The sequence below is a fragment of the Hyposmocoma kahamanoa genome, unplaced genomic scaffold, assembly GCF_003589595.1.
Source record: "Hyposmocoma kahamanoa isolate Upper Pololo Valley unplaced genomic scaffold, ASM358959v1 116, whole genome shotgun sequence".
Lineage (NCBI taxonomy): Eukaryota > Metazoa > Arthropoda > Insecta > Lepidoptera > Cosmopterigidae > Hyposmocoma > Hyposmocoma kahamanoa.
In genome coordinates, this window is record NW_020653391.1 from 872,888 (window position 1) to 898,106 (window position 25,219).

General features: G+C 35.5%; 1 protein-coding gene and 1 long non-coding RNA gene across 2 annotated transcripts in view; both read left to right on the plus strand.

Annotated features, from left to right (window-relative positions):
* Positions 1-850, plus strand: part of LOC113239843 — a 3,535-nt gene extending 2,685 nt beyond the window's left edge. The window contains exon 4 of the long non-coding RNA XR_003311219.1: positions 711-850. This is a non-coding gene — a long non-coding RNA (uncharacterized LOC113239843). The remainder of the gene's footprint in view (positions 1-710) is intronic.
* A 3,279-nt stretch (positions 851-4,129) lies between these two features.
* LOC113239739 (protein monoglycylase TTLL8-like) lies at positions 4,130-15,854 on the plus strand. Its single transcript, XM_026476836.1, has 7 exons — positions 4,130-4,335; positions 4,966-5,053; positions 5,879-6,543; positions 6,624-6,685; positions 12,774-13,738; positions 13,817-14,323; positions 14,824-15,854. Exons 1-7 carry the CDS (start codon positions 4,315-4,317, stop codon positions 15,852-15,854), a joined length of 3,339 nt encoding a protein of 1,112 aa, XP_026332621.1. The 5' UTR covers positions 4,130-4,314.
* Positions 15,855-25,219: the final 9,365 nt, after the last annotated feature.

A 25,219-nucleotide genomic window follows, 5' to 3' on the forward strand; every position in this document is an offset into this window, starting at 1 on the left:
AACAATTGAAAGTCGATATTCAAATGTTTCAAATTAAAAAAAAAAAAATTACTGAAACCATTTGAAAAAAGTTTCATTCGAAAACCTCAAACCATGAAGATTCTATGAAAATTCAAAGAACCTATTGCAATAAAACGGCAATTTCATACTTTAACCCCTAATATACTATAATATCAACTACGCGATTTGTTGTACATTACTTATTTATATATATTTTTGGTACATTTTATTCTTATTATTGTTGACATTAAATTGACAATGATAAATACTTGTGCTTGTTAAAATATTTTATTCGTCAAAGAACTAAAGTAATTTTAATAATCACTTAATCTTACAAAATAAAAGTACAAGCAAAAATAAAAATTGTTAAGTTGAAAATTAAGAACGCATCCGAATATAAACTTTTTGTTTTGAATAGAAAATCCTAGGATGGAAAAAAAAAACTGATGTTAATAGTTCAACTGTTTTTCTTTCATTCATTTTCCTCGCTATAGTGAGGTGAAAAGTTGTGTGTTTCGCTCGGCAGCAAAGTTATTTTGAGTCTCGTGTCTTGAAACCCTCGCTACGCTCAGGATTCTATTTGTTAATTCAATCTTAGCCTTCGTCGTTTGCTCAAGTTTCAATACAATCAAAAAAAACAAACAACTTTGCAAAGTTTGCCTTGCATACCAAATAAATATTATAATAATTTATTTCATACTATTTTGTAGAACCTTTGAATTGGTGACTACTTCTAGCCGCATCTTACGACCAGTTTGGTGTAACATCACACTGTAGTACCAACACAACTTCAATAGCTGACTGGGATAAATACATGTTTAATCACAGTTAATAATTAACTTTATACCATGTCTTAATTTAAACAATAAATGAAATCTAATAAACAACATGTTTTTCTATCACGTGCCACACATCCTGAAAATGGCATACATTGCCTGTGTATTTTAACTTATTGTCTAATAAATAAAATGTAATTAGTTGTATTCGTATTTTTTAATGTCGACGTTTCCAAATTTCATTACTATGTTATAAGTTTCACTTCACAATTTCATTACTATGTTATAAGTGAAACTTATAACATAGTAATGAAATTTCGAACGACGTTTCGAAACAAATCAAAAACCTTGTAAGTATTATTATTATTTCCTTAGGCTGCCTTTCCACCGGAGATGTGCGAGGTATCGAGGCGGTGCGAGGATGTGTAGCGGCGCTGTGAAACGGTGTGATGTTTTCCACCAAAGCTGTGCGAGGATGCATTACGAACTCTTTTCAGCTAAGCGCGGGAGGGGTACGGTGTGGTGGGGTGAGCGGTGGCGATATGTCAGTGTCATTTGGTTTCATACTTTCAGTAGCTCTAGTTTCCAATACCGTATTGCACACATTCCTCGCCCGCAATCCTCGCACACATCTCTCGCACACATTTCTCGCTATTTTGTATGTACAAATACTTAGCTCCGCTAACTCTTTCCACCGAAGCTGCGCGACGCCAGGTAAATGAAGTAATCCTATTGGTGGATTTTATCCTCGGACACTGCTTTGCTACTCTACTCGTACTCTGACGGAAAGGCAGCCTATGGTCGCCACTAGGCTTAGGTCAGTGTCAGTTTCGATGAATGTTGTTAGTTAATACTGTTTTTTTTTCCATTCTCTAAGATCAGATAATTGTTCAAAAACGCCAACGTGTAGGTGGCAGCAAGGTATTTATTTTCAGATGAATCTCTTCGACAGAATGCTGTTGTGGAATCCGTGTAAGTAACGTTTCGCTTACTGCGAAAAGGCAATAAAAAAGACGGTTTTTCTTGTTACGTCATTTTAAGGAAAAGGCAAAGTTTATAACTATACAGCCATGTCTTGATGAATATATATAAATATATTATGTTCAACTGCGCAAAGTTCTGAATACTCGGATTCTGAAGAATGCTTTTAATAAGGCCGCCAAGAAGTGCAAAAACGTGTTACGTAAGGCCAAGTTCGACCATGTACGCTGCATTGGAGCCAAGCTTGCCTCTTATCCCCTAGCTAAAGCGATCGAAACTAACTTTTGTCGCCCATCTTTATCACCTCTGCTGAAGCCGGACAGCTCGCTGGTCTATGGGCAAAAAGATGCGCCTTCCCTTCTGCAGCATACTGCTATACGCCTCACTCTTACACACGACCGCGTTTGAATTCTGCAAACCAGCCATAGTCGTCTTGCATGGTGCCTCATCGCCAAAACCAGTTTGAAGCCAAGCGAAGCTCCGCTGAGCTGTTCGATTCTACTTAAAGTCGAAGAAAATCATACTACGAAAATTTCCACGAGTTAAATCCATGGCGATGTAGACAACCAATTTCTACAATGACGCAACAATGTAATAACTAGTGGCAGCCAGATGAAACTGTATTTATACAGCCAAAGAATTCCATTTTCAAATGGTGTAATTACTTTTTAAATATTGTTTATGTAAGTGGCTAGTTCCGGAAACTTATAGTGCGCCCTATGTATAGTTCACGTAGGGATAGATATCCTCGTCTCGAATACCTTCGTTTGCCAGCCTGATTGTAAATATTTTTATTGATACATGATTATAAATATTTTTACCGACATAGAAAATTTACAAATTAAATGAACTTTAATTTGTTTTCCAACATTTATTGATTTGAACAACTGTGTTATTAAGACAGAAAAAAATACTTACTAGAAAGTAAGTATTTTTTTCTGTCATTTTCTCTGTGTAATTTTGATGATAAGATACAAATTTGGTGAACACAGATAAATCACCAAAATCACCAAAATTGTGTCACCAAAACTGGAAAATTAGCAAAAAGTTATTTTAAAAAACACACTATCTAAATTAGGGCATCATTAACTATAACATATCAAAGGTACCCAAAATCAACATTCAAAGTGCACACTGCATTATTTGAAACCTTATTTGTTTCCTCGGTAAAATGATCACAAAAATTGTTCAGTTTTGGCCCCCATGTCACCAAGTGCGTACTTACCTTTTTGGCGGGAAAAGCAGCACGATCCCCGCATAACCGATCCCACTGAGTATTAGCACGATCCTGGAGGGGGCGGGAGGTAGTGATTGGAAAGTTCTCCAAAGCCATAGACAACCTCCTTATTTGCTAGTGAGCATTTAAAATTGTTCACCAAAATTAGGCTCTTCCCGCAGACAATTATTCTCAATCTATACCATATTACTTTATATTAGACCGTTTAATTAGTAATTTATTTAATTACAGACTACCCAATATTCACTGAGAATGCGGGTGTACCAGTATTTTTTCAAAACATGGTTCGATTATTTTTTTCGATCATCAAAACAAGTTTCAGACTTAGGTTGTGGACGCGTCACCAAAATTAGAAATCGGTACTAAAAAAAAAATTATAAATATATTATAACGTCGACGTAGGAATTTTTCTTTAGTGGCTCCAGGTGAAGATTTAGGTATACTTGACTACAAAAAATATATATATCTATTTTGGCAACTTATACTACGACTTTCGACCACGCCGCGCAAAAATCACAGCTGGGAAAATCACTCTTAACATTAAAAAAAAATCGTAATCGAGGTTTTTTTATCGAGCATAATATATCACGGAAATGTAAACTCATTCGATAACAGCTTAGACCACGAAGAAAAAAAAACAGTGGAAGTGCTAAGGCACTATCAGAAGCCTCGATTACTATCAGAACCGATGTCGCCAAAACTCACATTCTTAACTTTAAACACAAAACAAATTCAGTATCATATCGGTATAAATTTTCAAAGAGGATCGCATACGCGTCCGCCATGTTGAACGTTTCACAACCCACTAAACGATTTGCAGCGTCTTCACCGCACGCCAGTGAAACACAACGTGTGTATGGACCGCCGCATATAGTACACTAGTACATAGATATCATTGCTTACGTAGCATTAGAAAAATTACAATCATTCAATTAAATTTTTGAAGAAAAATGTTCACAAAACCTGCTCGTTTGTTTATGAACCTTATTTTATTTTTTTAAGAAAACGAAGTAAATTTAAGTAGAACTGCTAGAATCGCTAGTAGACTCCTTGGTTAGCGGTCATTCACCGCCAGGAAATGAAATGACAATTTTTATTTGTCAAGTGATACAGGCAACCAATTGTACAATAGCCTTGCAAAATAATAAGCGTGCATTTCTTAACCTCCACAATCAAGATTTATTATAATTACGTTCAAATGTATACTTGATTCAAACATAAAATGTAGATGAAAGTTTGTTAGTGTGTTTTTGTGTTACGTTACTATGTAACACAAAAACAACCTAGAGCCATTCCTATGTTCACACAACACCAACAACAATGATCAAGCAAACCAAGAAGGTACTATTTAACAATTTGAATTACACCCAGAGACGGATCAAGGTAACCCTTATCGGTATTTCAACACCTGCAATGTTGAAACATGTTACCGGTACATTGTAAATTCTTCCTTATTTTTTTGTGCCCATTTGTTTTTGCACGCTCTTATACGAATGTTACCTCTTTCTGTGTCTTATTACTTATTATCAGAATTTTACTGAGAGTATTCACAAAGATCCTACGATAGTATCAAAAGTAGTTCTTTCTCTGCTGTTCATTAAACAAAACGCGGCTAAGAGACGAGTGGTCAAACATCCGTTTTTAAATAGCATAAGGCAGAGCTCCAAATTCTCTATTAAGAAACAGTGAAAGTTATTTAACGAGTCTGACATGTCGGAACTTACCCTAATTATATACATAGCTAATATATCATTAAACAATTTCAATTGTCTAAAACTAGTTTATGCTCTTTTATGATATTTCAAAAATCCTTTTGTCACATAGCCGCGTTTTGGTTAACGTACGCAGTTCACAGAGTTCAACATCTACAACGCCTCTGTACTTTACATCCGTCTGGTTAACCCATCTGGTTAACGCAACCGCCGATGTGATTAACTCAGTCATTGTCATTTTCTTTTAATTTTTTTCAAGGTCAATTTTGCATACGTGGTTCCACCTACAAGGCAAAAAGTTCATCAACCCGTATTAGAGAAAATTAAAGGAAAAAGAGGAGATAAAGGTTTGTTTTTTTTCCCGTTGTTGTCTAGAAAGCGAAGTTTTCTTGTAGTAGGGTATTACTGTCATCTTACCTATTTCTGCCGCTGAGCAGAAATGTAATGTCAGCATTACTGTGTTCCGGTTTTGAAGGGTAAGGGTGCTGGTGAAATTACAGGCGCATGGGACTTGTCAACTTATATCTCAGGATGACGAGTGCAGTGGCAGTGCATCTCAGATCTTTGTGATTAAAGCCCTGAGTGGCACTGCAACTGTTATGGACAGGCGTGTAGCTTACCATCAGGCACACGATTTGTTCGTCCCGTCATTTGATATTACAAAAAAAGTTGCTAATATTTTTTGTACTAACGTTATTTAGAAAAAATAATGTTATCGCGGTTAATTCCGATTATTCCCTCTATTTCTGTTGACAGAACTACTGACATCTTTCTTGTCATTTGTTCTGTTAATAAATAGATAAGTGCTCTTCACAGAACTATTGAAGATTTTTCTTATCCGCTAGTTCTGTGAATGACTAAGTTTTCAATCTAGCGTTATGCCTTTAAATGATTGCTTGATTAAAATGTTATCAATAACGTTTTCAAGATTTTTGAAAGGCATCTTTCAATTGGGCGTTTCTCCGATATCGTGCAAATCGTAAGTTCGATAAAATATGTACAATATTAAGTAAGATTTTTTTTCTACAGGGTTATTACTAACATTCATAAACACAATTTTTGTTCCAAAGCAAAGTCATCAAATTTGCTTCAAGGCAGAGAAATGGTATTAAAAAATATTAGAGAAATGTTAAAAAAATTCTCGTTTATAATAGTAATGTTTTAATCTGCAGATGTATTTATCCCTGCAAAAACTGTTACGAGGTTACCAACAAAACAAAATACGGGAAAATGCAACTCGCAGTGTGCATCTACAAAACAGTTTATTCGATATGAATATTGTACAAAGAGACAGGAAAATCGAAAACATGATGATAAATTTCAAACGACACGCGTAGCTAAAAATGAATCCCTTCAATCAAAATCTTATCCAATGAGATTGCAATCGAAACATGTATGTAAATACCGGACATCATCAACAGTATCAGACGAATACATTCATTCAAAATCATGTCCATTGAGATCAGAAGCATCAGAAAGGCAAATTGCGTGTTATTCACCAGTTAGTGAAGACAAAGTCTTGTCTTCAGGAAGTGGTTTAATATATTGTCCAAAGAGGGCGCAATCAAAACAACACCTCAGTAAACGACGTATCACGTCGGGAATTCGTGACTCTGTAACATGTCCGACGAGGATACAAAGAAATTTGAAATGTTCTTCGACAACTTCCAAATCAGTCCATTCTGAATCTCATCGTTCAACGAGATCGAGGGCAATAGAAAAAATAATAAAAAGAGATTACATATCACGTTCCTCACAAAGTTACGCTAAAGTTTGTAAATTGAGATTGCCATCCAAGAAAGAAACACAAATAAAATATCAGGCATCGCGCACTTTGGTTAGAACTTTACACAATAAATAAATACAGTTGTTGGGTTGGGTATTTTAATATATTTACACGTTAACCCTCTTTTGCAGAAACATCGGGATCACGCAAACAAGATAACTGCAGAACTTCATATAAAAAAAGAATGTTTTGAGTAAGTGTTACAGTAAGTGTACATGCCTTGTCTTGTGTACGAATCACACAAGGCTTTTTGGCAGTGTCTCTACAACAACAACTTATTGTTGGCAAGGTATTTGATTGGAGTAAGCTACACGTTAATAACGATGATGTTTTGAAAAATAGCCAGGTTAAAAGTAACAAGAATAAACGGGTTTGTTTGGAAAGACTGTTGCGAGAGAGGTACGTCAGAAGTGTAGTGGGTGGAGGTCTCTAGTCTTTGCCTGCTCTAGCGTAACTCAGACTGACACAAATAACACGTCAGCACGATTGCTTGCTTGCTATTGTTGATCAATCGTCAGATCGTTCTGGTGTTAATCGGTTATTAATGCGCTCAACTCACAGAACAATAAATACTGGTAGAAGTGGTTAGTTTTCATCGCGCTTGTGACCACAATATGGACAGTTGTCCATATTTGAGGTCAGTCCGCCGTTTTCCCTTTGTACGTTATGGGTTTATTGTACTGTTTCGGAGTGCAAGAATGATAGGCGCACCAAAAATATTACCCGTGGTCATTGACTTACAAATAAATGGACGACGGGTCTAATACAAAAACCACGAAAAAAATGTCCCAAGTCAACCTATTTAAACGTAGTGACATGTAAAGGAATATGAAAAAGCTAAAACGTTGAATTTAAATTGTAATGTCATCGCAGTACTGTCTAATTTTGCTTGCTTCGCTGTCAGTCGACACTTTTTAGCGCGGCCTCGACGTCCATATAATTGTAAGTCAATGCCCGTGGTGGTGTTTTATAGCATCGCGAAGTCTTGTTTTAATAACTTTTCCATTTTCTGTCATCGAAAGTAAACATTATCCCAATGCAATATGGTCGAATTTTATCTTTTGGAGAAATAGGTAAAGATCTCGATTTTCCACGCTAGTAGCGAACAAAAGCTTGGCGAAAAAAATACTTCATATGTGTTTTGTTAATTTTAAACTTATGTGGCCCAAATGAAGTTGATTATGCAGCATGTGCGTTAAAGAAGACATCTATTGTCTACAAGATACTACATTCTATACAATTCGATGTTAGTCGTTCGTTGTAGTCCAGCTATTAGCCGCAAGATGGCAGCACGTTAGCAAAGGTCAACTTTCAACGATAGAACTACTGAGCAAGTATAATTTCTTACATTTTGTAAAATAGAAGCTTCAATCAAGATTTTATAGTGTTTATCATTTGTTTGTGTGTTTGAGCGTCAGCGGTTCTGATAGTAATCGAGGCTTAACGCACTTTCATTGAGTTTTTTTTCGGTGATTCAACTCCACATAATTGTATCAAAAGTAAAGACGATGTCACCAAAATGGTTAATGATCAATTTATCTTAGTAACCGTAGCATAGTAAACTTTCAACTGTGTAATAACTGATAATTGTGTAATGTACAAACTAGATACGACCCCAAAAAACGGGTCAAGTGTCTTGATAGCCTTGTGAATTCCCGCAACTACCGTCTCGTATATACATAGTTTGTACATTATGCAATTGACATTAAATATGTCAAATTAATATGATAAATAAATTGACGTAAATATGATATATGGTATGTAAAATTTCAGGAACCAGGTGAGCAAAAACTTATAAAACATTTATGAGTTACCATACGATAGGACAGGGGTGTATTGAGTGAGCGGCGGGGACGAAGGCGAACGCAGTTCGTTGCTCGCCTAATTCCCTAGTGAGACCAGCGGATAAGAGACGGGGATCCCTTGCCCACATTGCACGGTCTCACCCGTCTGGGGAGATGGGTTAAGCGTCCGACTCTCACTTCTTTGGCGCGGGAACTTTGGCAAAAGCTAAGGTTGCCGGGGGCGTCGTTATGGTCGGATCCCACGGCGCCCAGAAGACCCGGCCAAGAGCGTGCGCCAGGGGATTTTTAGTGGGTATGCCCTTCATCGGAGGGTCAGTCCCATATAGCCCTCAAGCCACTCCGGGCTCGAGGGTATGCATAAAGCATTTTCCTCCGTTAAAAAAAAGTGTATTGAGTGAAAGTAGCAATGAAGTTCCATTTAATGATGTCTTCGGTAAATGAAAAAAATGTATGGATGTCGGTGGCTAGCCCCGAGCTGCCATTTGACTATCATCGCATTTTTTTGATATCCCGCTCTTCAATGGCGAGTTAATGACACTTCGATACTATAGTCTACTAATATTATACATTTCATTGAAGATTATGTTGCTCATTAAAACGAGATAAAAGTTTTTTTTTATCTTTATTTATTTAGGGCTTTGATCGTTATTGAACATGGTGATTTTGCAGGCACATGAGACATGTCAACTTATGTCTCAGGGTGACGGGCGCAATGGCAGTACCCCTCGGATCTTTGCGACTTAAAGCTCTGTGGACACTGCAATTGTTATAAACAGGCGTGTAGCTTAGCATCAAGTGCACGACTTGTTCGTCCCGTAACTTGATATTATAAAAAAAAGTCAGCCCCATTAGTAAAATGGTACATCAAGAAAACACTTAATAAAATCCAGACAGATAATTCAAAATGCTACCTAACTAAACATGTATACAAAATCTCCGCGGCACTACATGGTGGCTCCGACAAAACAGATTGAAACCACCCAACATTAAATATACGGAAACGGATAGGTTCCCTCCGAACACACTCCATGAGCAAATGATGTACATCCTCAGGAATCAAGTTCACCCTCCGCATCAAATACAAAAATTTGTTTAATGGAACGTGTTCGGATCGAAGCCTATGCGCGCTGACAGTTTGACACCTGCTTAACTTAACATGGTCAAACCAAGGGACAAAAGATATAAATTAAGATACGCATAGCATATATAATTAAACTAACTCACGTGTTTAAGTCGAATTTTTTCTCGACATGTTTTGAATTACTCCGTGGTCCTTGATCATGAGATTCCACGGCAATGTGTCTACGGAAATTGCGCGCCAAAACCCTGGCAGTCCGATTACTCAGTAAGTACGGCTGCGGGCGCAGGCGGCGTCAGCGAGCAACTACCCTCGTTTACTTAATAAAGTCATACGCAGGACTCTACACCACAGATTACTTAATAGTTACTACGTAACAGACACATTCCTCTCATACAAAATCGAAAATACCTACGCTATAATAGCCTACTAAATTTGACTAATGACACCAAGTGCTCATTACGAGGGAAAAGGAACCGAAGCGCGCGCTCAGAGAGGTGAAAATAACTCGCCAGCCCGCAGTGTGCAGTCGTACGAAGCCGAATGTTCATAAATGAAAGAACGGTATGAGAGCTTGCGCCGACGTCAGCAGCAGACACTTATAGCATAAGTTTGAGCGAGTGAGGGAGCCCTGACTACACTAACAACGTCACATTCTAAAGTGTCACCCACGCTAACCATTGACGTACTACCTAACACTGTTATCCAGCCGGGGGGTACCGACCCTCAACTATCACGATTGAAATCCGAATGGCGATCAATCTCGATAGCTTCTTTCTGCGGAATGAAATGCTTTTCTCTCGTCAGTACGGACACTTTAGCGCATTGGCGCGCAATTTCCGTCCGAGTAACCACTGCGGTATCTCATGAATAAGGACCACGGGCTGGTCCGAAACAAGTCGAGCAAAAATTCGACTTAAATATGTGAGTTATCTGTTAGTTTAGTTAATGTCTGAGGCTCACAGTGGTTTTCTATTTAAAATATGCATAGCAATTGTTGTAGTAGTTTTGGTAAGGTAACATCGATCGTTTGTGATTGAACGAATGAAAGTCGAATGCTGACTCTAAAATAGAACTTGGACACACTCTACTCCGACAATATCAAACTGCAAACAAACGAAGGGGTGCACAAATGTGTCCTCCATTAAAATGTCGCACCGCATGGGCCAAACAACAATACAATGCTCTAAGCTGTAGCTTATATAATAGAATGAACAAACTAAGTCCGATTTACTCCCTACCGAAACACACACTTAAAAAAGTACTTCAAGAATTACTTTTAACACTAAATTACAATGACATAGAAAATATGTTAAAATGAAGAAAACCACATCATTCCATTCACTCCACACACTTACACCCAAAACACACTTCAATTAATACACACTACAATAATTACAAGGTAAAACTCTTATTACAGTACACTTATTTCAATACACTTATTTACGTATACTTATTTGCTACTGAAGCTATTCGTGTGTACTATTTAAGCACTCAATGTTGAAGGAATCACTAACTCCTAAGATACAGGATTACCTAGTTTAGGAGTTAGGGAATCACAAATATTGGCATTTCTTTACTATATTTTTATGTTTCTTTTTATGTTGTGCCTTGTAATGCCATTGTATTTCATTTTTCTTTGATCAATAAATTATTATTATTATTATTATTATCTTACTTCGACATTACTATACTCAGACACTACGCTACTTCGGCAACACAGACGAGATGTTTCTTAAAAAAATATTTGTACTCGGATAAGAAAAACCGTCATTACAGATCTATGTAGGAAATGGTTTTGTTCGCGCCGATGCTAAGGTAGACGGCGCTTAGGTTTAAGTTCACCTACCCTCATTTCCCTTTACCATTTCCTTCCATTTCATTTACCACCTTCTTACTCTGCTGCAACTGGACTACCGTTCGTGTTTAGAACAGTCTTCAACTAACCGTCCTGGGTAACGTGCGTCCGCCTTGGACTAGCCATCGACGCTCGCTTAGCTCTGTGGATTCACCGCCATGTTGAACTAACGTACTCTGCGTAGTTTCCCTTATTTCTTATTTCGCCGTGTGTGAAATACCGCTGTTTTTTGAACTCTTTGTGTGTGTTATTATTGTACTGTACTTTTAAACGGTGATAAAGCAAGTGATAGTAACTGGTAGTCACCTTTGACCGCCACCACATCAACGGAACCGCCTCGAGTACCACTTCATTTATCGGAGACATTTAGACGCCTGCTGGAAGTAAAGGAAGAGCGACTACGTACGACTACGAAAACCACCTCTAAGGTCAGTGCAGCATAGTTCAGTTGCACAGCACTCCCTTTACCTACCAATTCGTCTCTCTCCAGACATTCTTTCTTCATACAGTCCACATCTGCCACTCTTCTTAAACGAACCATCCAACCCGCTCGTATTCGGCGCGTACAGTCATATAGTTTGACTGCCGCACTGGTACAGGTTTTTTATTATATATCGATTAATATAACAAAAAAAATCATATAATCGAAATTTTTTTTTAATTACTTGTATAAAGTGTAACAAAAAACATTAAATTAAAATATAATAAAATACACTATTTCATGTATTAATTTTTTTATGGAGGTTCTAAAACAACCCAATATGGTCGGTGTTTTGTAGAAAGGCGAAAGCGCCATTTTGAAAAAAAATTCCGGGAGCGTGTTTTAGTTTTTCACGACTGTTTTAATATATTTACGTTCTGTTTTAAATTAAATTTTAAAACTTTACTTAATTGAATCCAAAATTTAATTTGAAATTGTCGTTAAAACTTAAAACATGCACCTCATATTTTTTTTTAAATGGCGTTTTCGTTTTCGTTTTTCCTTTCTACAAAACACCGACACGAATGTACCCGAGGTAGCTGTTCGGTGGGTGTTGTGGCGGCTCTACTACAAAATCATGACCAAAATTCAATGCCAAAATTCTGAAGTTTTCGTTTTTAAGTTTTTTTATGTCATATTGATCGATATATAATAAGAAACCATTTCCTATGTGGGTTTGTAATGATGATTTTTCTTATCTGAGTACAAATATTTTTTTATGAAACATCTCGTCTGTGTTCTGGAAGAAGCGTAGTATCTGAGTAAAATCATGTCGATGTAATATGTTGTTGGAGTAGCGTGTGTCGAAGTTCAGTTTTAGAGTCATGACTATATACACTCACTACCATTCCACTGACGCTCTATTGAGACTCAACTGCCATTGCAACTAGATTTTAACAGAATTACAACTATTATCATTTGCAACATGATCTCAGTGGAGTCTGAAAGGAATTACATTGACCAATGGTTTTATGAAAATACGCAGATATGGTGTCCTGACTGTTAGAATTGTTTTCGAAATACTACTGGGCAATTATTGACATTTGTGTTTGTTTGTAGTGTTTCCAAAAGGATAACCCATTATAAGAAGCTTAAACAAAAAGCAAAAGAAGCTATGAAAAACAGAAAAATATTCACTGTTAAAGGAAACAATGCGATGGCAGTAAGAAAAGCTTTGCTTGCTCGAGGCTGGGTTGAAAAACTACTTACAACTAAAAAGAATACAAAATATCTTCAAAACAACTTTAGAAAGATGTCGATCGATAAACAAGAGAGAATAGTTTTGTCCAGTTGCCTTGAAGACTGTATTCCAAGTTTCGCTTGGGGTGGATTAGACATAGACACTTCCAATGAATTACAAAACTGGGAGGAGCCTATTATTAATACTCTAGACGGCAATGATCTTTGGAGCACCAAGGATATACTATGTAAATCTCTGCAAGACTATTCCTGGTATTACATAGAAAACGTGGCGGAAGTCGATCTACCAAGGACATATAGCAGTGCCAATAGAGACGAGTTAAGAGATTTCATAACAGATTATCTTCTAACTGCTTGTACTAGTTTGTTAAAATGGATTGCATTTAATATAGATAATAATAAACCCGTATTTACAAATACTGGGACTGTTTCTGTCAATGTAATTACTTTTGCCATTAATCGGTGCAAAGAGTTTTTATTTAAGAAAGAAAATATAGACGTCGATAAAAAAATATGCAATAAACCTACAACAGGACAATGGACGTTCTTCTTAACAAAATATATGTCAATAATTTCCGGTAAAGATTTATTTGAGATAGATAAAGATCGACATATGCTCATGTTGATTGCCTACACAAAATGTTTGATGGATAGAATTGTGAAGTATAGACCGCAACTAAGTTGCGAAGGATACTACGACGCTTGGATTATCAAACCATCAGAGCTGTCTAGTGACACTGACGTTGTCGTTTCTTCAAATTTGGCTACAATACTTAATATGTTAACTAATGCAAAGGAAACATTCATTGTTCAAAAGTACATTGGTAAGAGAAATCCCGAATTGTAACAAAAATTATGACGTTGTTTTTGTTAATATATTTTGAAAAGTTTTATTTTTACAGAAACACCGTTATTGATTACCGAAAGGATATTTCATATAAAACAATATTATCTTGTAACAAGTACATATCCATTACATGTTTGGATGTACCAAGATTGTTTTTTGAAAATTGGTTTACAAAATGATAATGTCATCAATGGTGGCCTTTGTGAGCCCGTACATCTTACTGACCAAGCAGTACGAAAACTTAGCAATGGTTTTGACCCCCAATTTTCGAAAAATAATATCTGTCAATTACGAACATTCAAGAAATATTTAAAGGACATTGGAAAAGCGGAGGTTTGGGACAATGTAATAAAACCTGGTATGAAGAAAATAATTGTTGGAGTTATGCTGAGCAACCAAGAGTCTTTGAAACAATCGAAAAATCGTTTCGGTTTTCATTGTTGTGATTTCATAATCGACAATGACTTCAGACCTTGGTTGATTAAAATCAATGACTCGCCTGATTCATATCCATTGACTAATGCAAAAATTGGTGAACGAGTCGTGTCAGATGTTATCAAAGGTAAGGTACCATTAATATTTATGAATTTATGTTAAGCTATTTATTTTTCTAAATGAATGGAATGTTTCTCAATATACTAAAGTTTTTTTAAAACGAAGTATGATATAAGTAAGTAAGCCGATGCGAAGAACACATGTATCTGAAGAGATGTAGTATTGTGATCGTTCAGCGTCTACAAAGTCGTTTTAGTTGGTTATTTTTTCCTTTTAAGTGGATTTGTTTATGTGTGATTCAAAGGGTTAATATTTAAATGGATTTAGAATTATATGTCTACAAAATATAACCTGAGTCGATACTTATATAAACAACCTACTTTTGGCATGGAATTTTTGTTGGGAGAATTGAAAGCTATTGACTGACTGACTTATTGACTGTTCCGGGCTGCTGACATTCATGTCCAACTATAACGTGAATATCTAAATAGGTTTTCTTATGATTATACCCAATAAAAACGTAAAATTTGACTATTTGATAAATTCACACTCAGTTTCTTTCCTCAGTTATAATCGATCATGCTCAGAATCGTAAAGCATCAACTGGTCAATTTGAATGTGTATATCGCCAACCTATGACACAACCAATTCAAACTTGCGAAAACAGTGCGAATACTTTAGTAATAAAGGGTGTAGCTATACCCTCAAGTTCTTTATGTAAAAGTGAAGCAGTAATAAGTAAATGCAGTAAAACAGAAAATATGAAAACACCATATAACGAAGAATGTTTTTCTTTATGTAAAAGTGAAGCAGTAAAAAATAAATGCAGTGAAACAGAAAATATGAAAACACCACATAACGAAGAATGTTTATACGACATAAAGTTCAAAAAGGAAATTCATGAACAACCAATTATAAATTTGCTACAAAGATTAGACTCTTTATTTGATTTAGCTATAATGAAAAAATATTCTAATGATATTAATGTTAATCTTGATAAGAATAAGCATCCACTGGATAATGATAACCATATGGATATGACACCAGGACATAACCATATGGATGCAACCAATAAGATACAAAAAACGGCAGCAGAACCAAACTACATCAATTATTTTAAAGTACATGCAGAAAACGCAACAAGCACCTGTCAAACACAAATAAGTGCAGATTGGACGAGACAACCGAATTATGGTGATAATTTTTATATAAACCGAGGCAAAAAGGCATGTGTACAAGAAACACAAACTGATCCAATCAGGGTGATACCACCGTATTGTGATGATAATTTGTATATAAACACAAACAAACGGCCACGCACATATGATACACAAACGGATTTAAGTCTGATGATAGAACCTGGATATTATGATCTTGGTTATCACAATTTGGATGTTGACAGAGACAAGAAAACAATTTTCTACATACCTCAAACAGGATTAAATCCCAGCAAGGAACCTAATGATAACCATATAGATAGCATTTCTGATAACAGGGCCTACAAGACACAAATAGAATCGTATGCAATAACTAAATTGGATTACAAAAATCATTTGAATGTTTACCCTACAGGCGTTTCAACACTTAAACAAAATTAGTAAAGTATAAAAACAGTTTTTTTGTGACAATGGATGGTTCTAGAGAATAAAAAACGAATATCCAGTATGAATTCACTTATTTTAAGGAAAACGGAAATATTTATTATTATACAGGTGACGCTATAGCAAAAATGTCGTTTGAACCCAATAAAAGGATCTGTTGCAGGCACATAGAGAAATTCGTAAGATCTGCTGACTCGATATGTAACTTAGTTGGTAAGAGTGGTAGCCACGGTGAAGCAACAGGTTCGAGTCCAGTCGGATAGAAGGAATTTTTCTTTGTTTTTGTTCGATCTTTGTAACAATTTATGAAAAAAAAACTAGGTTTAATCTCATAGCCGAACTTTACAATATTACAATAGTCAACCAATAATTTCTTCATCAATCTACGTCCTTTCCTGTCTTGGGCAGTCCCATATCTTTCTACATAAGTTTTGTTTATAGTGATCCTCCCTATCAACCTCTTGGTTATATGGAAAGGGCTTTATAACCTGTGCAAGCGAACCCGCACACTTTCTCAATCAGTTTCTGACCCCAGATCAGCCCGTTTACTCGTACACACTTCATCCGGTTCTCAAAAAGCCAGTGCCTTGGGTGAGCTGCCCCGGGTGCTCGTACAGCACTCTCTCTATTTTACAGATAGGTACCGAAACTGTAGGCACGCTAAGCCGTTGACTCTAAATTCCAGTACCAAGTTTTCTCTTTGGTGGCGGAGCTGTAGGCACGTTCATCTCCCGACACCGAAGCGTCTCTCCTGTTCCCAGAAACCTAAGCGTCTGGAGAGGCCGGAGGACATGCAGCTCATCCTCTGCTAGATCTCCGGGCTAGTGCCAGTTGCTGTGTTCTGTCTTAGGCAGCGGAACTCAAAACAGCTGCAAAATCATTTTTTATTTTTTAGCAAATTAATTTTTTATTTTATGGTACTAAGTGTCAGGACGAACGAGTCGTGCGCTTGGTGGTAAGCCACACGCCAGTCCATTAGCATTTGCAGTGCCACTTGAGCTTTAAATTTCAAAGATTTGAGGGGCACTGTCTCTGCGCCCGTTACCCTGAGTCACAAGTTGACAAGTCTCATGTGTCTGTAATTTCCATTCCATTCCAAAACCCTTACCATTCAAAACTGGAACACAGCAATGTCTCCCTGAAAGTATTCAAGATCCTGATATCTTCAATTTTGTGATAAATTATTAGATCATCGGCGTAGAGCAAGAAATTGCAAAATTTAAAGCAGTTACTGATATCATTGATGTAAAGAATAAAAAGTAATGGTCCAAGAATAGATCCCTGAGGTACACTTGGGCTAATTCTGACAGTCTTCGACTCATAGCCTTTAATCACAATCTTTTGTGTACGATTGGATATGTATGATTTGAACCAGCGCAAAAGGTTACCATGGATACCATTAGACGCGATTTTTTCAAGTAGCCTCTTATGGTCAACCCTGTCAAATGCTTTCTGAAAATCAGTATAAACACTATCAGTTTGCTTATTTGAATCCATGTTATTAAATAAATGAGTGTGGTGTAGATAAGTAAGTTAGTTACACTGGACCTCCGTTGCACAAGGCAATGCTGCTGTGGAATAATAGTACTATGAAGTGAGGTATATATAACACGATGTACTTACTAGTCTTTCAAAGATCTTAGAGGTAAAATGGAAATAGGGCGGTAATTTTCAACATTTTGCTTAGGGCCTCCCTTGTGCACGGGCACAATACGAGCTGCTTTCCAAGCATTTGGGAATACTACTTCACTAAGACATTTGTTAAACAAAATATGTAATGGCTTGTAAATGGTTTTAGTTGTGTTTCTTAAAAAGATAGCAGGTAGGTTACCTGTACCAGGGCCTTTAGTTGTGTCTAAATTACTTAGCTGTTTTTTAATGTCATGTTCAGATATTACTATATCACATATGTTATTATCATGATTATAATTATGGTTATATTTTGAATCTAACTCTTCAATCCTAAAATTAACTGACAATTCTGAGGGAGCATAGACCGATAAGAAAAACTCTGAAAACATGTTACATATAGAAAGAGGTAACTTGCTGTTTTATTTTTGTAGGTAATCATGTTCGGTGTACTTTCTTTCGGCCTCCAACTTGACTCATACGACCAGAAATACTTAACATTCTTCCTAATACTATATTCAACTAAATTTATGTAAGCTTCATACCGCAGGTGTGATTCTATTTTAAAACGTTCTCTAAATAATGAAAAGATTTGATAATCTGAGATATTGCTGTATTTTTTCCATTTTATCCAAGCCTTATTTTTATTTTTTTAAATATGTATGAGAGATGTATTGAACCAAACAGGATATTAATTGGATTTCTATGTTTTTCAATAAGCAGGTCTTTTATTGATTTAGTAGGTTGATTGACATTAATATTATATATTTAAATATTCTCACTAGAATATGTATTTCAATATGTTATTATATTAATAACAAATAAAGCTAGAGAGGGGCGGAGAGTGATCATAATCGTTACTTTTTTATTCTCTGTTTTGGTAAAAAGTCAGATATCTACTGCATTTTTACATGGCACCGTTAGAATTAGTTTAAAATCCAACTTCGACTTCCTAGGTCAGTTTTGTCCTACGATGCAGTATAAACTATTACCGGAAATCCCGAGTACGAACAAGTAATCAATTAATTTTTGGTGGTTTAATAACCATATGTCGCTTCTTGTAGCTATATTGTACATAATATGTACATGTATCTATATCTGAAATCTCAACATATTTTGTAGTATTCTCAGAAACTAATCAGCAGATCGAGCTGGAGTTTTCTTTACTTCCAGCGGCGAGGCGTCCACATAACGTGATTCCCACCGGTTTGCCTAAAACTTTTCCACGAGTAATCAAAACATTGTACGAGACAGCGCGCATACCCCACTGCTTAAAAACTTTACTCAAAATAGTCATGAATAACCGTGTAGTAAGTGACCTGTCCTTGATAATACGGAGCTTCCCGATGGATCTTATTAACCAATCACAGTCCGAGTTGAGCCGGTAATTTTTCGACTTTCATTTCATTTATAAAAACTACGCGCGTAAGTACATCAATATTCACGCACACATTCGCACAAGTCCGATATCATGCATTGGTATATAGAAATGGCTCGCCGGTAACCCGGTAATGATGGAGTTATGATCGAATATTCACTTAAATTTAAACCTTATGAAATATAGTTGAAGGTTGATTCTTAAAGACCCGTACTAACTTGCCGCCAATATGTTTCTTAGGAAGATTGTTGCCAAATGTAACTTTTTTTACTATTATACAAATATTTAACAAATTAATTAAAAAAGGTCTATTAGTATTTTGTAAATGTTGAACGATAAATAGCGTTACAAAAATGTTTGTTTAGGTGTTTTATTTTACTATGTTTAGCCTACGTAAAGGAAAGAGAAGCTCGTGTTAATTAACAGTTTCAATTAAAAAGTAAAGTGGCAACAATTGCATTCACTTGTCGTGATTCACGCGATATGAAAGTTTGTTTACAAGTAATGAATTGTTAAAATAATGTAATGAAGTAATAAATTTTATGTTTATTACTTTATTATTTATTATTTTATATTTATTATTTTATTAAATTTTATATTTATTACTTTATTATGGAACCAGTTAAATTCATTTTACTAGTGTCTTGTCTTGTTAATAAGTGCTGTTTTAAGTTTCACCAAGGCGTCTTTTCAAGGTTTTTAACAGGTACTTAAGTTTCGAGTTCTTAGGTTTTCGCGATTGTTACACATAGGAAATGAAACTATTTTTCCGGATTTCAATCGCGTATTTTTGTTTTTTCAAACAAACCGACGTTTCGGGCCCTTTACAGGTCCCACGGTCACCACCTCAGTCAACCGTGACCATTCTGTACTATTTATTTGAAATAGGCCGCTTTAGTCCAATTGATTTATTGCTATGCAGCCTTTTACGAAAAAAAAAAGTTTTTGTTAAGGTGGGTGATTTTTTTTTAACCGGCTTTACTAACGAAAATTATCACGCCTCGCGACTGTTTACTTCAGAGTACTATTAAGGTACAAATTTTTGGAATAAGAATTTTTTATAGTTATTAAATAAATACTGGTAATCCGAGGTACACCCGCCATATTGACAGTCAATAATTCCTTTGATATTGCTATAACTTCGTTCTGATGGAGGTACAAATTTTTTAAACAGAGGTACTAAATAGTACAAAGTAGGTACATTTTTTGATACCAAATTTGTCACCGAAATCCGTTAAGGTACATCCGCCATTCTAACTCACTGCATTTAGATGTTGAAATCATAAACATTTTATTGTCTTTGTTTAACTACTGCGTGCCGTGGTAAGCCAAAAGAGATAGAACTACATTGATTTATGTCAAACACGGGAATCGAAAATACGTAACGTCATCTTACATGCCAACTGTCCTCATTTTGCCATTTTTGGAGTACCCTGTGATATCCATTTCCGGTTGTCAAATGTCAAAAGCAATGTTTGGCCAAATGTTTTAGTGAATTATTCGCATGAATTGTAATGAAATGGAAAAATATTGACAGTGAGAACAATTAAGTATTGATTAAAATGCATTGCTGCGGCATTAAGGGGTGTGGCAGTAGAAAAGGCGGAAATCAACCGAATGTTACATTATATGCTTTTTTTTGTCTATAAATCATACAATAGCCCAAATATCTCATGTAATTAGACTCATTTAAGTAGCTTATTCATAAGTCTTGCCGAATTTTGCTTTGGTTACTTTAGATTACCTATTTGTTAGTATATTTTGAAGATTGTTGATAACGATTATTTTGAGATAGTGTTGTTCTTGTAAGCAGACATATTATCGATATTCTGTTATTAAAACAATTCATTACGAGGTTTTTATTATTTCATTATTATTATTTTTATTTTTAAAGTTTACCTACAAATGAAAAAAGAAAGAAAGAATGGTTGGAAATTATAGGATTGCTGATAAACATTGGATCAAATATCACCTTCGTTTGTTCGCTCCATTTTGAAGAGTCAAATTTTAATTGACATTTGAATGTAACTAGATTACATGATAATGCAATTCTATCGTCGCATTTATTTTTAAATAATTTTATATTTAATTTTGAGTAAACAAGAGATATTGCTAGGCATTCTCAGTTCCTTAAAACCATCCACTCGTTTCCGATTTTTCCACTGACAACTATTAGATCATCGAGTATATAACCAGAAATAGAGACGAAATGTCATTTAATTTGTTTGAAAACTATTCTGCCATATCATTACTCAATACTCAATACACAATCTTTATTGCTTTTCCATATGTTTACAAGGTGTTACAAAGTATATAATATAATAGATCATGTATGGACCCTGTCGGGCACAGCAAATGAGAGGGAGGCATTTTTAATAATTGGTAATAAATAAAATATATTGAGGTGAAATATTATATTTTCTGGAAATTTATTTCTAGGTTGTGGTCTGTCATCCATTTATTTATTAAATTGAATGTGGAGTGCAGTTTATTATTTAAGTTTAGATCATTATTGTACGGGATAAGGAGAGATATATCGTCGGCAAACAGTATACAATGGTCGTGTACTATTTTTGGGAGATCGTTTATATAGATGAGGAATAATAAACACGAGATCACACTGCCTTGCGGGATCGAGGCATTACTGTGACAACTGCGCACCGATTGGCTAGCCCGAGTTCGAAACTATTGACGGGTGTCGTCAACTGTTTCACTTCAAGTCGACCAGTTAACTTGAACTTTGATATAATGGACGAAAATTGCAAAATTACAAATTTAATATTTAATTACCGATGAAATGTGATTCCGTTTGTTTCGTAATTAGATGTTTTGCTGTTCCCACACCACCGAATAGAACAGCACGGCATTGTTAGAGATATTACCTTTATTACAATAAATACAGAATATTTTTTAGAATATACGGCGACGTACATCCAGGTTAGTAGTTGGCTTGTCTATGTTTCAGTGCAAACGAGAGTTGATATTTATAAGAGCTGTATCGCTAATGTGTTACCAGGAATATATGGCCCTTATTTCATCTCTATTTCTGGTTATATATACTAGATGTATTATATACTAGATGCACTGACGTAATAATTATAGGCGCCCAATAATAAATAGCAGCAGCTGCAATAACTTGTACGTCATCCATATAGTTTCAATGTAAATGATAGTTGACAGCGACAAACGTGTGGGCAGTTCTTAGAGGATGGAAAAAAAGGGGCAGTTACACAAATCTCATCTACAATGGCCGTTTGTAATGCTCTTTTTCAAACTTGTCGAGCATGTAGACAGCAGCACTAGCTGTATGGTTATGTAATATAACATGTTTGTACTGACACTGTCTTTTGCTACATCTTCTGTTATACCATGTTTTAGGCAAATAAACTTACCTATTATTAATATTATAACTGATTTTATGATTATTGATAATGTTATTACAATAATAAAGTAATAAGTAATTTTATTTTTTTCAAAAAATAAATGGAAGTGTTAGATTCACCTAAATCAAAATCACTAATATTAATTCTATACCTATACATAAATACAAAACAGCTTAAACTATTTGGAAACCTTTTAATAAAATCTAATATCAGTCTTTAGACTGGAAATGCATAGAGATCTCCTGATTTATATTATTTTTCGTAATATGTGAGCATTTATATATGCAAAATAATAAATTCAAAATCTCATATCTATCAACCCGTATATTCCCATATGACAATGAATATTGAACTACTTTAATTAAACATTTTAATCATACTTTGATTGCAGTAAACTACACAAATTACAAACATAACAAAAAAAACAGTTTCAACATTCAAGCCCTACATTTGCATGTCTATATTGAATGGATTCGCTCTGGACCTTTTGGAGGCAAAAGTGTCGTTTTTATTTTGACTTTCAATTATTTTGTGAAATCTAGTTTAAAGTGGAATAGGACAGTGCTATTGTGCCTTAATCGAAGATTAAAACGTAAAATTATACGAATCTCGAACTAAAACACCCGTACCGGCCCGTTTTAAGGAATCCTGAGTCAATCCAAGCACGCTGCCTCAAATTGCCTATCCTCTTTGTGGCGGCCATATTTACGGAAACATATTTAAACTCCATGTTTAGGCTGATGGCTTTGCCAAAGCCTTAATAAATAATAGTAATAATAGTAATACTATATTGAATTATCGATGATTATGGTACAACACTAAAGAAAACCGCCATTTGTGGTGGACATTTTTGGTTTAGGTTAGGTTAGGTTAGTAGTCCGTAGATAGGGCAGCTCCTTTCCTTAATTTTTTTCCATTCTCTAAGCCAGTTGATTTTTTTTCCATATTCTAAGGCCAGATGTCTATGAATTAAAAAAAAATACGGTAGCTAGAGATGCGTGAGAAAAGTTTTTATTTGCCGCCATTTAGTTTGTTTTGTTTTCTATCATATCACAGCTTAGAGGGTGGAAAAAAATAGTCTAAGTATCACAGAGAGCTTCTAATATGTGTATAGATAAATCAGTGTATGTAACTCATTGACATGTAACTGTACATAATGAGGCATTAAAACACTCGTGTGATGTTTTTATGAAACTCGCCTGTCGCCTTGTTTTAATGCCTTTATTATGTAACGGTCACCTAAACTACTAATTTTTCATTGCCGAAAAACAGAGGAAGGTAAGTGTTAATCCTGTGTTTTTATTATAATTTGCAGGATTAATTTTTAATTTCTTTATTTTCGATTTCTTTGTGCCATCAATTCCTAAGAATTTATTGGTTGGTTGGTTGTGATCAACGAATTTTGCGATATTTAAATATTAAAAAATCACGCCTAATGTAAGAAAATACGTAAATGTACTAATTTTCAATTATTTTATGTAATCGAATTTCAAACAAACGGTTTTTGAATCATTTCTTTCAGCATTCTACTTTGTTTTTATTGTACCTACCTACCCATTTTTTTATTATCGATGCCTAACCTAGGTAAGGACATTTTTATTCGTGGATTTTTTATGATATCAAGACTACTAATTTATTGGGTCAAAATGCCACACAACCACGTCAATAACCTGGTCTTAAACTAAAGAATTCCCTGTACTATGACTACTAGACTAAATAAATTCATTTGGGGGCACAAAGGGTATGTGTTATACCAGCAATATATAACACCAGACCAGAATACATTTAGTACATTTCATTTGGAAAATTAGTCCAACCGGGAATCAAACCGTCGAACTCCAGTTGAGAGACAACCGTTCTCCCATCTCTTTACTAAATAAATTTTATTTATTTATTTATTTTGGCACAGTTACAAGATACAAATTATATAATACAAGTAAAACTATGACACTAATCAGAAACAAAGAAATTTGTAGCTCAATAACACATGCATGCAAATAACATTTTGCAACTTAATGAATATGGCTAAGTCAATAGAAAAAGTGTGTATACCTACTTTAAATAAAATTACTTCACTTTGCGATGTGTTCACGTGCCTCTTTACAGTCAGGGCTTTTTATAATTTTTACAAATGTGTTGGTGCTCTGGTGGAATATATCAAGACCTTTATTTACATAAAGCATTATACTGCCTGCATAGATAAACGTATCAGAGGGCTGTTATTTTTAGCAGAAGGCACCAAGAACAAATGTTGCCTACGGTTTGACGTATTAGTGACCTTTAGCGACACATGGCTTATGATATCAGTATCTAATTTGGAATTTACTATTTTGTGCAACATCAGGAGGTCAGTTATTTGCCGTCTCACGCAAAGCGAATCTAGTTTGAACTGGTTAAGCCTATCTGCATATATTACAATTTTTTTTCTTAATCTCTATTTTGAAGCAAGACTACGAACAAAGCGATTCTGTATCGTCTCTATCCTGTTGATATCATTGTTATAAATAGGTGACCATATTATGCTGCAGTACTCTAGTATACTTCTCACAAGACCCCTGATATTTCACTACTATGATTGATATTTCAAAGTCTCAACCCTTACGCAGTCGGTTTCGCACGACTGCACACGGCGAGTAACCTTGTTTTCATATCTGTGAGTGCGTGCTTATGCACGAGTCGTTCACTTGCGTTTTTCGCTTGCTTGCGTTGGTTGGGTACCTACACAGCGTAGAAATCTGCCTTCCGCGCAAAGCTGCTCACGAGTCTTCCGCTTTGCGTTGCGGAACGATTTGCGCGCTTGCGCAGCGCCTTGTCTTTGTTTGGGTTGTCGACACTCTCGAGCCGGCTACTGCTCTGTGATTGGCCAGTGGTGCTGTCCTCCGCAAACGTTCCTTGTTGCTTGCGTGGAAATATCAAGCTTGCTAGATATCAAACTCACGCAACGCTAAGACTCCAACGAATCCAACGTAAAG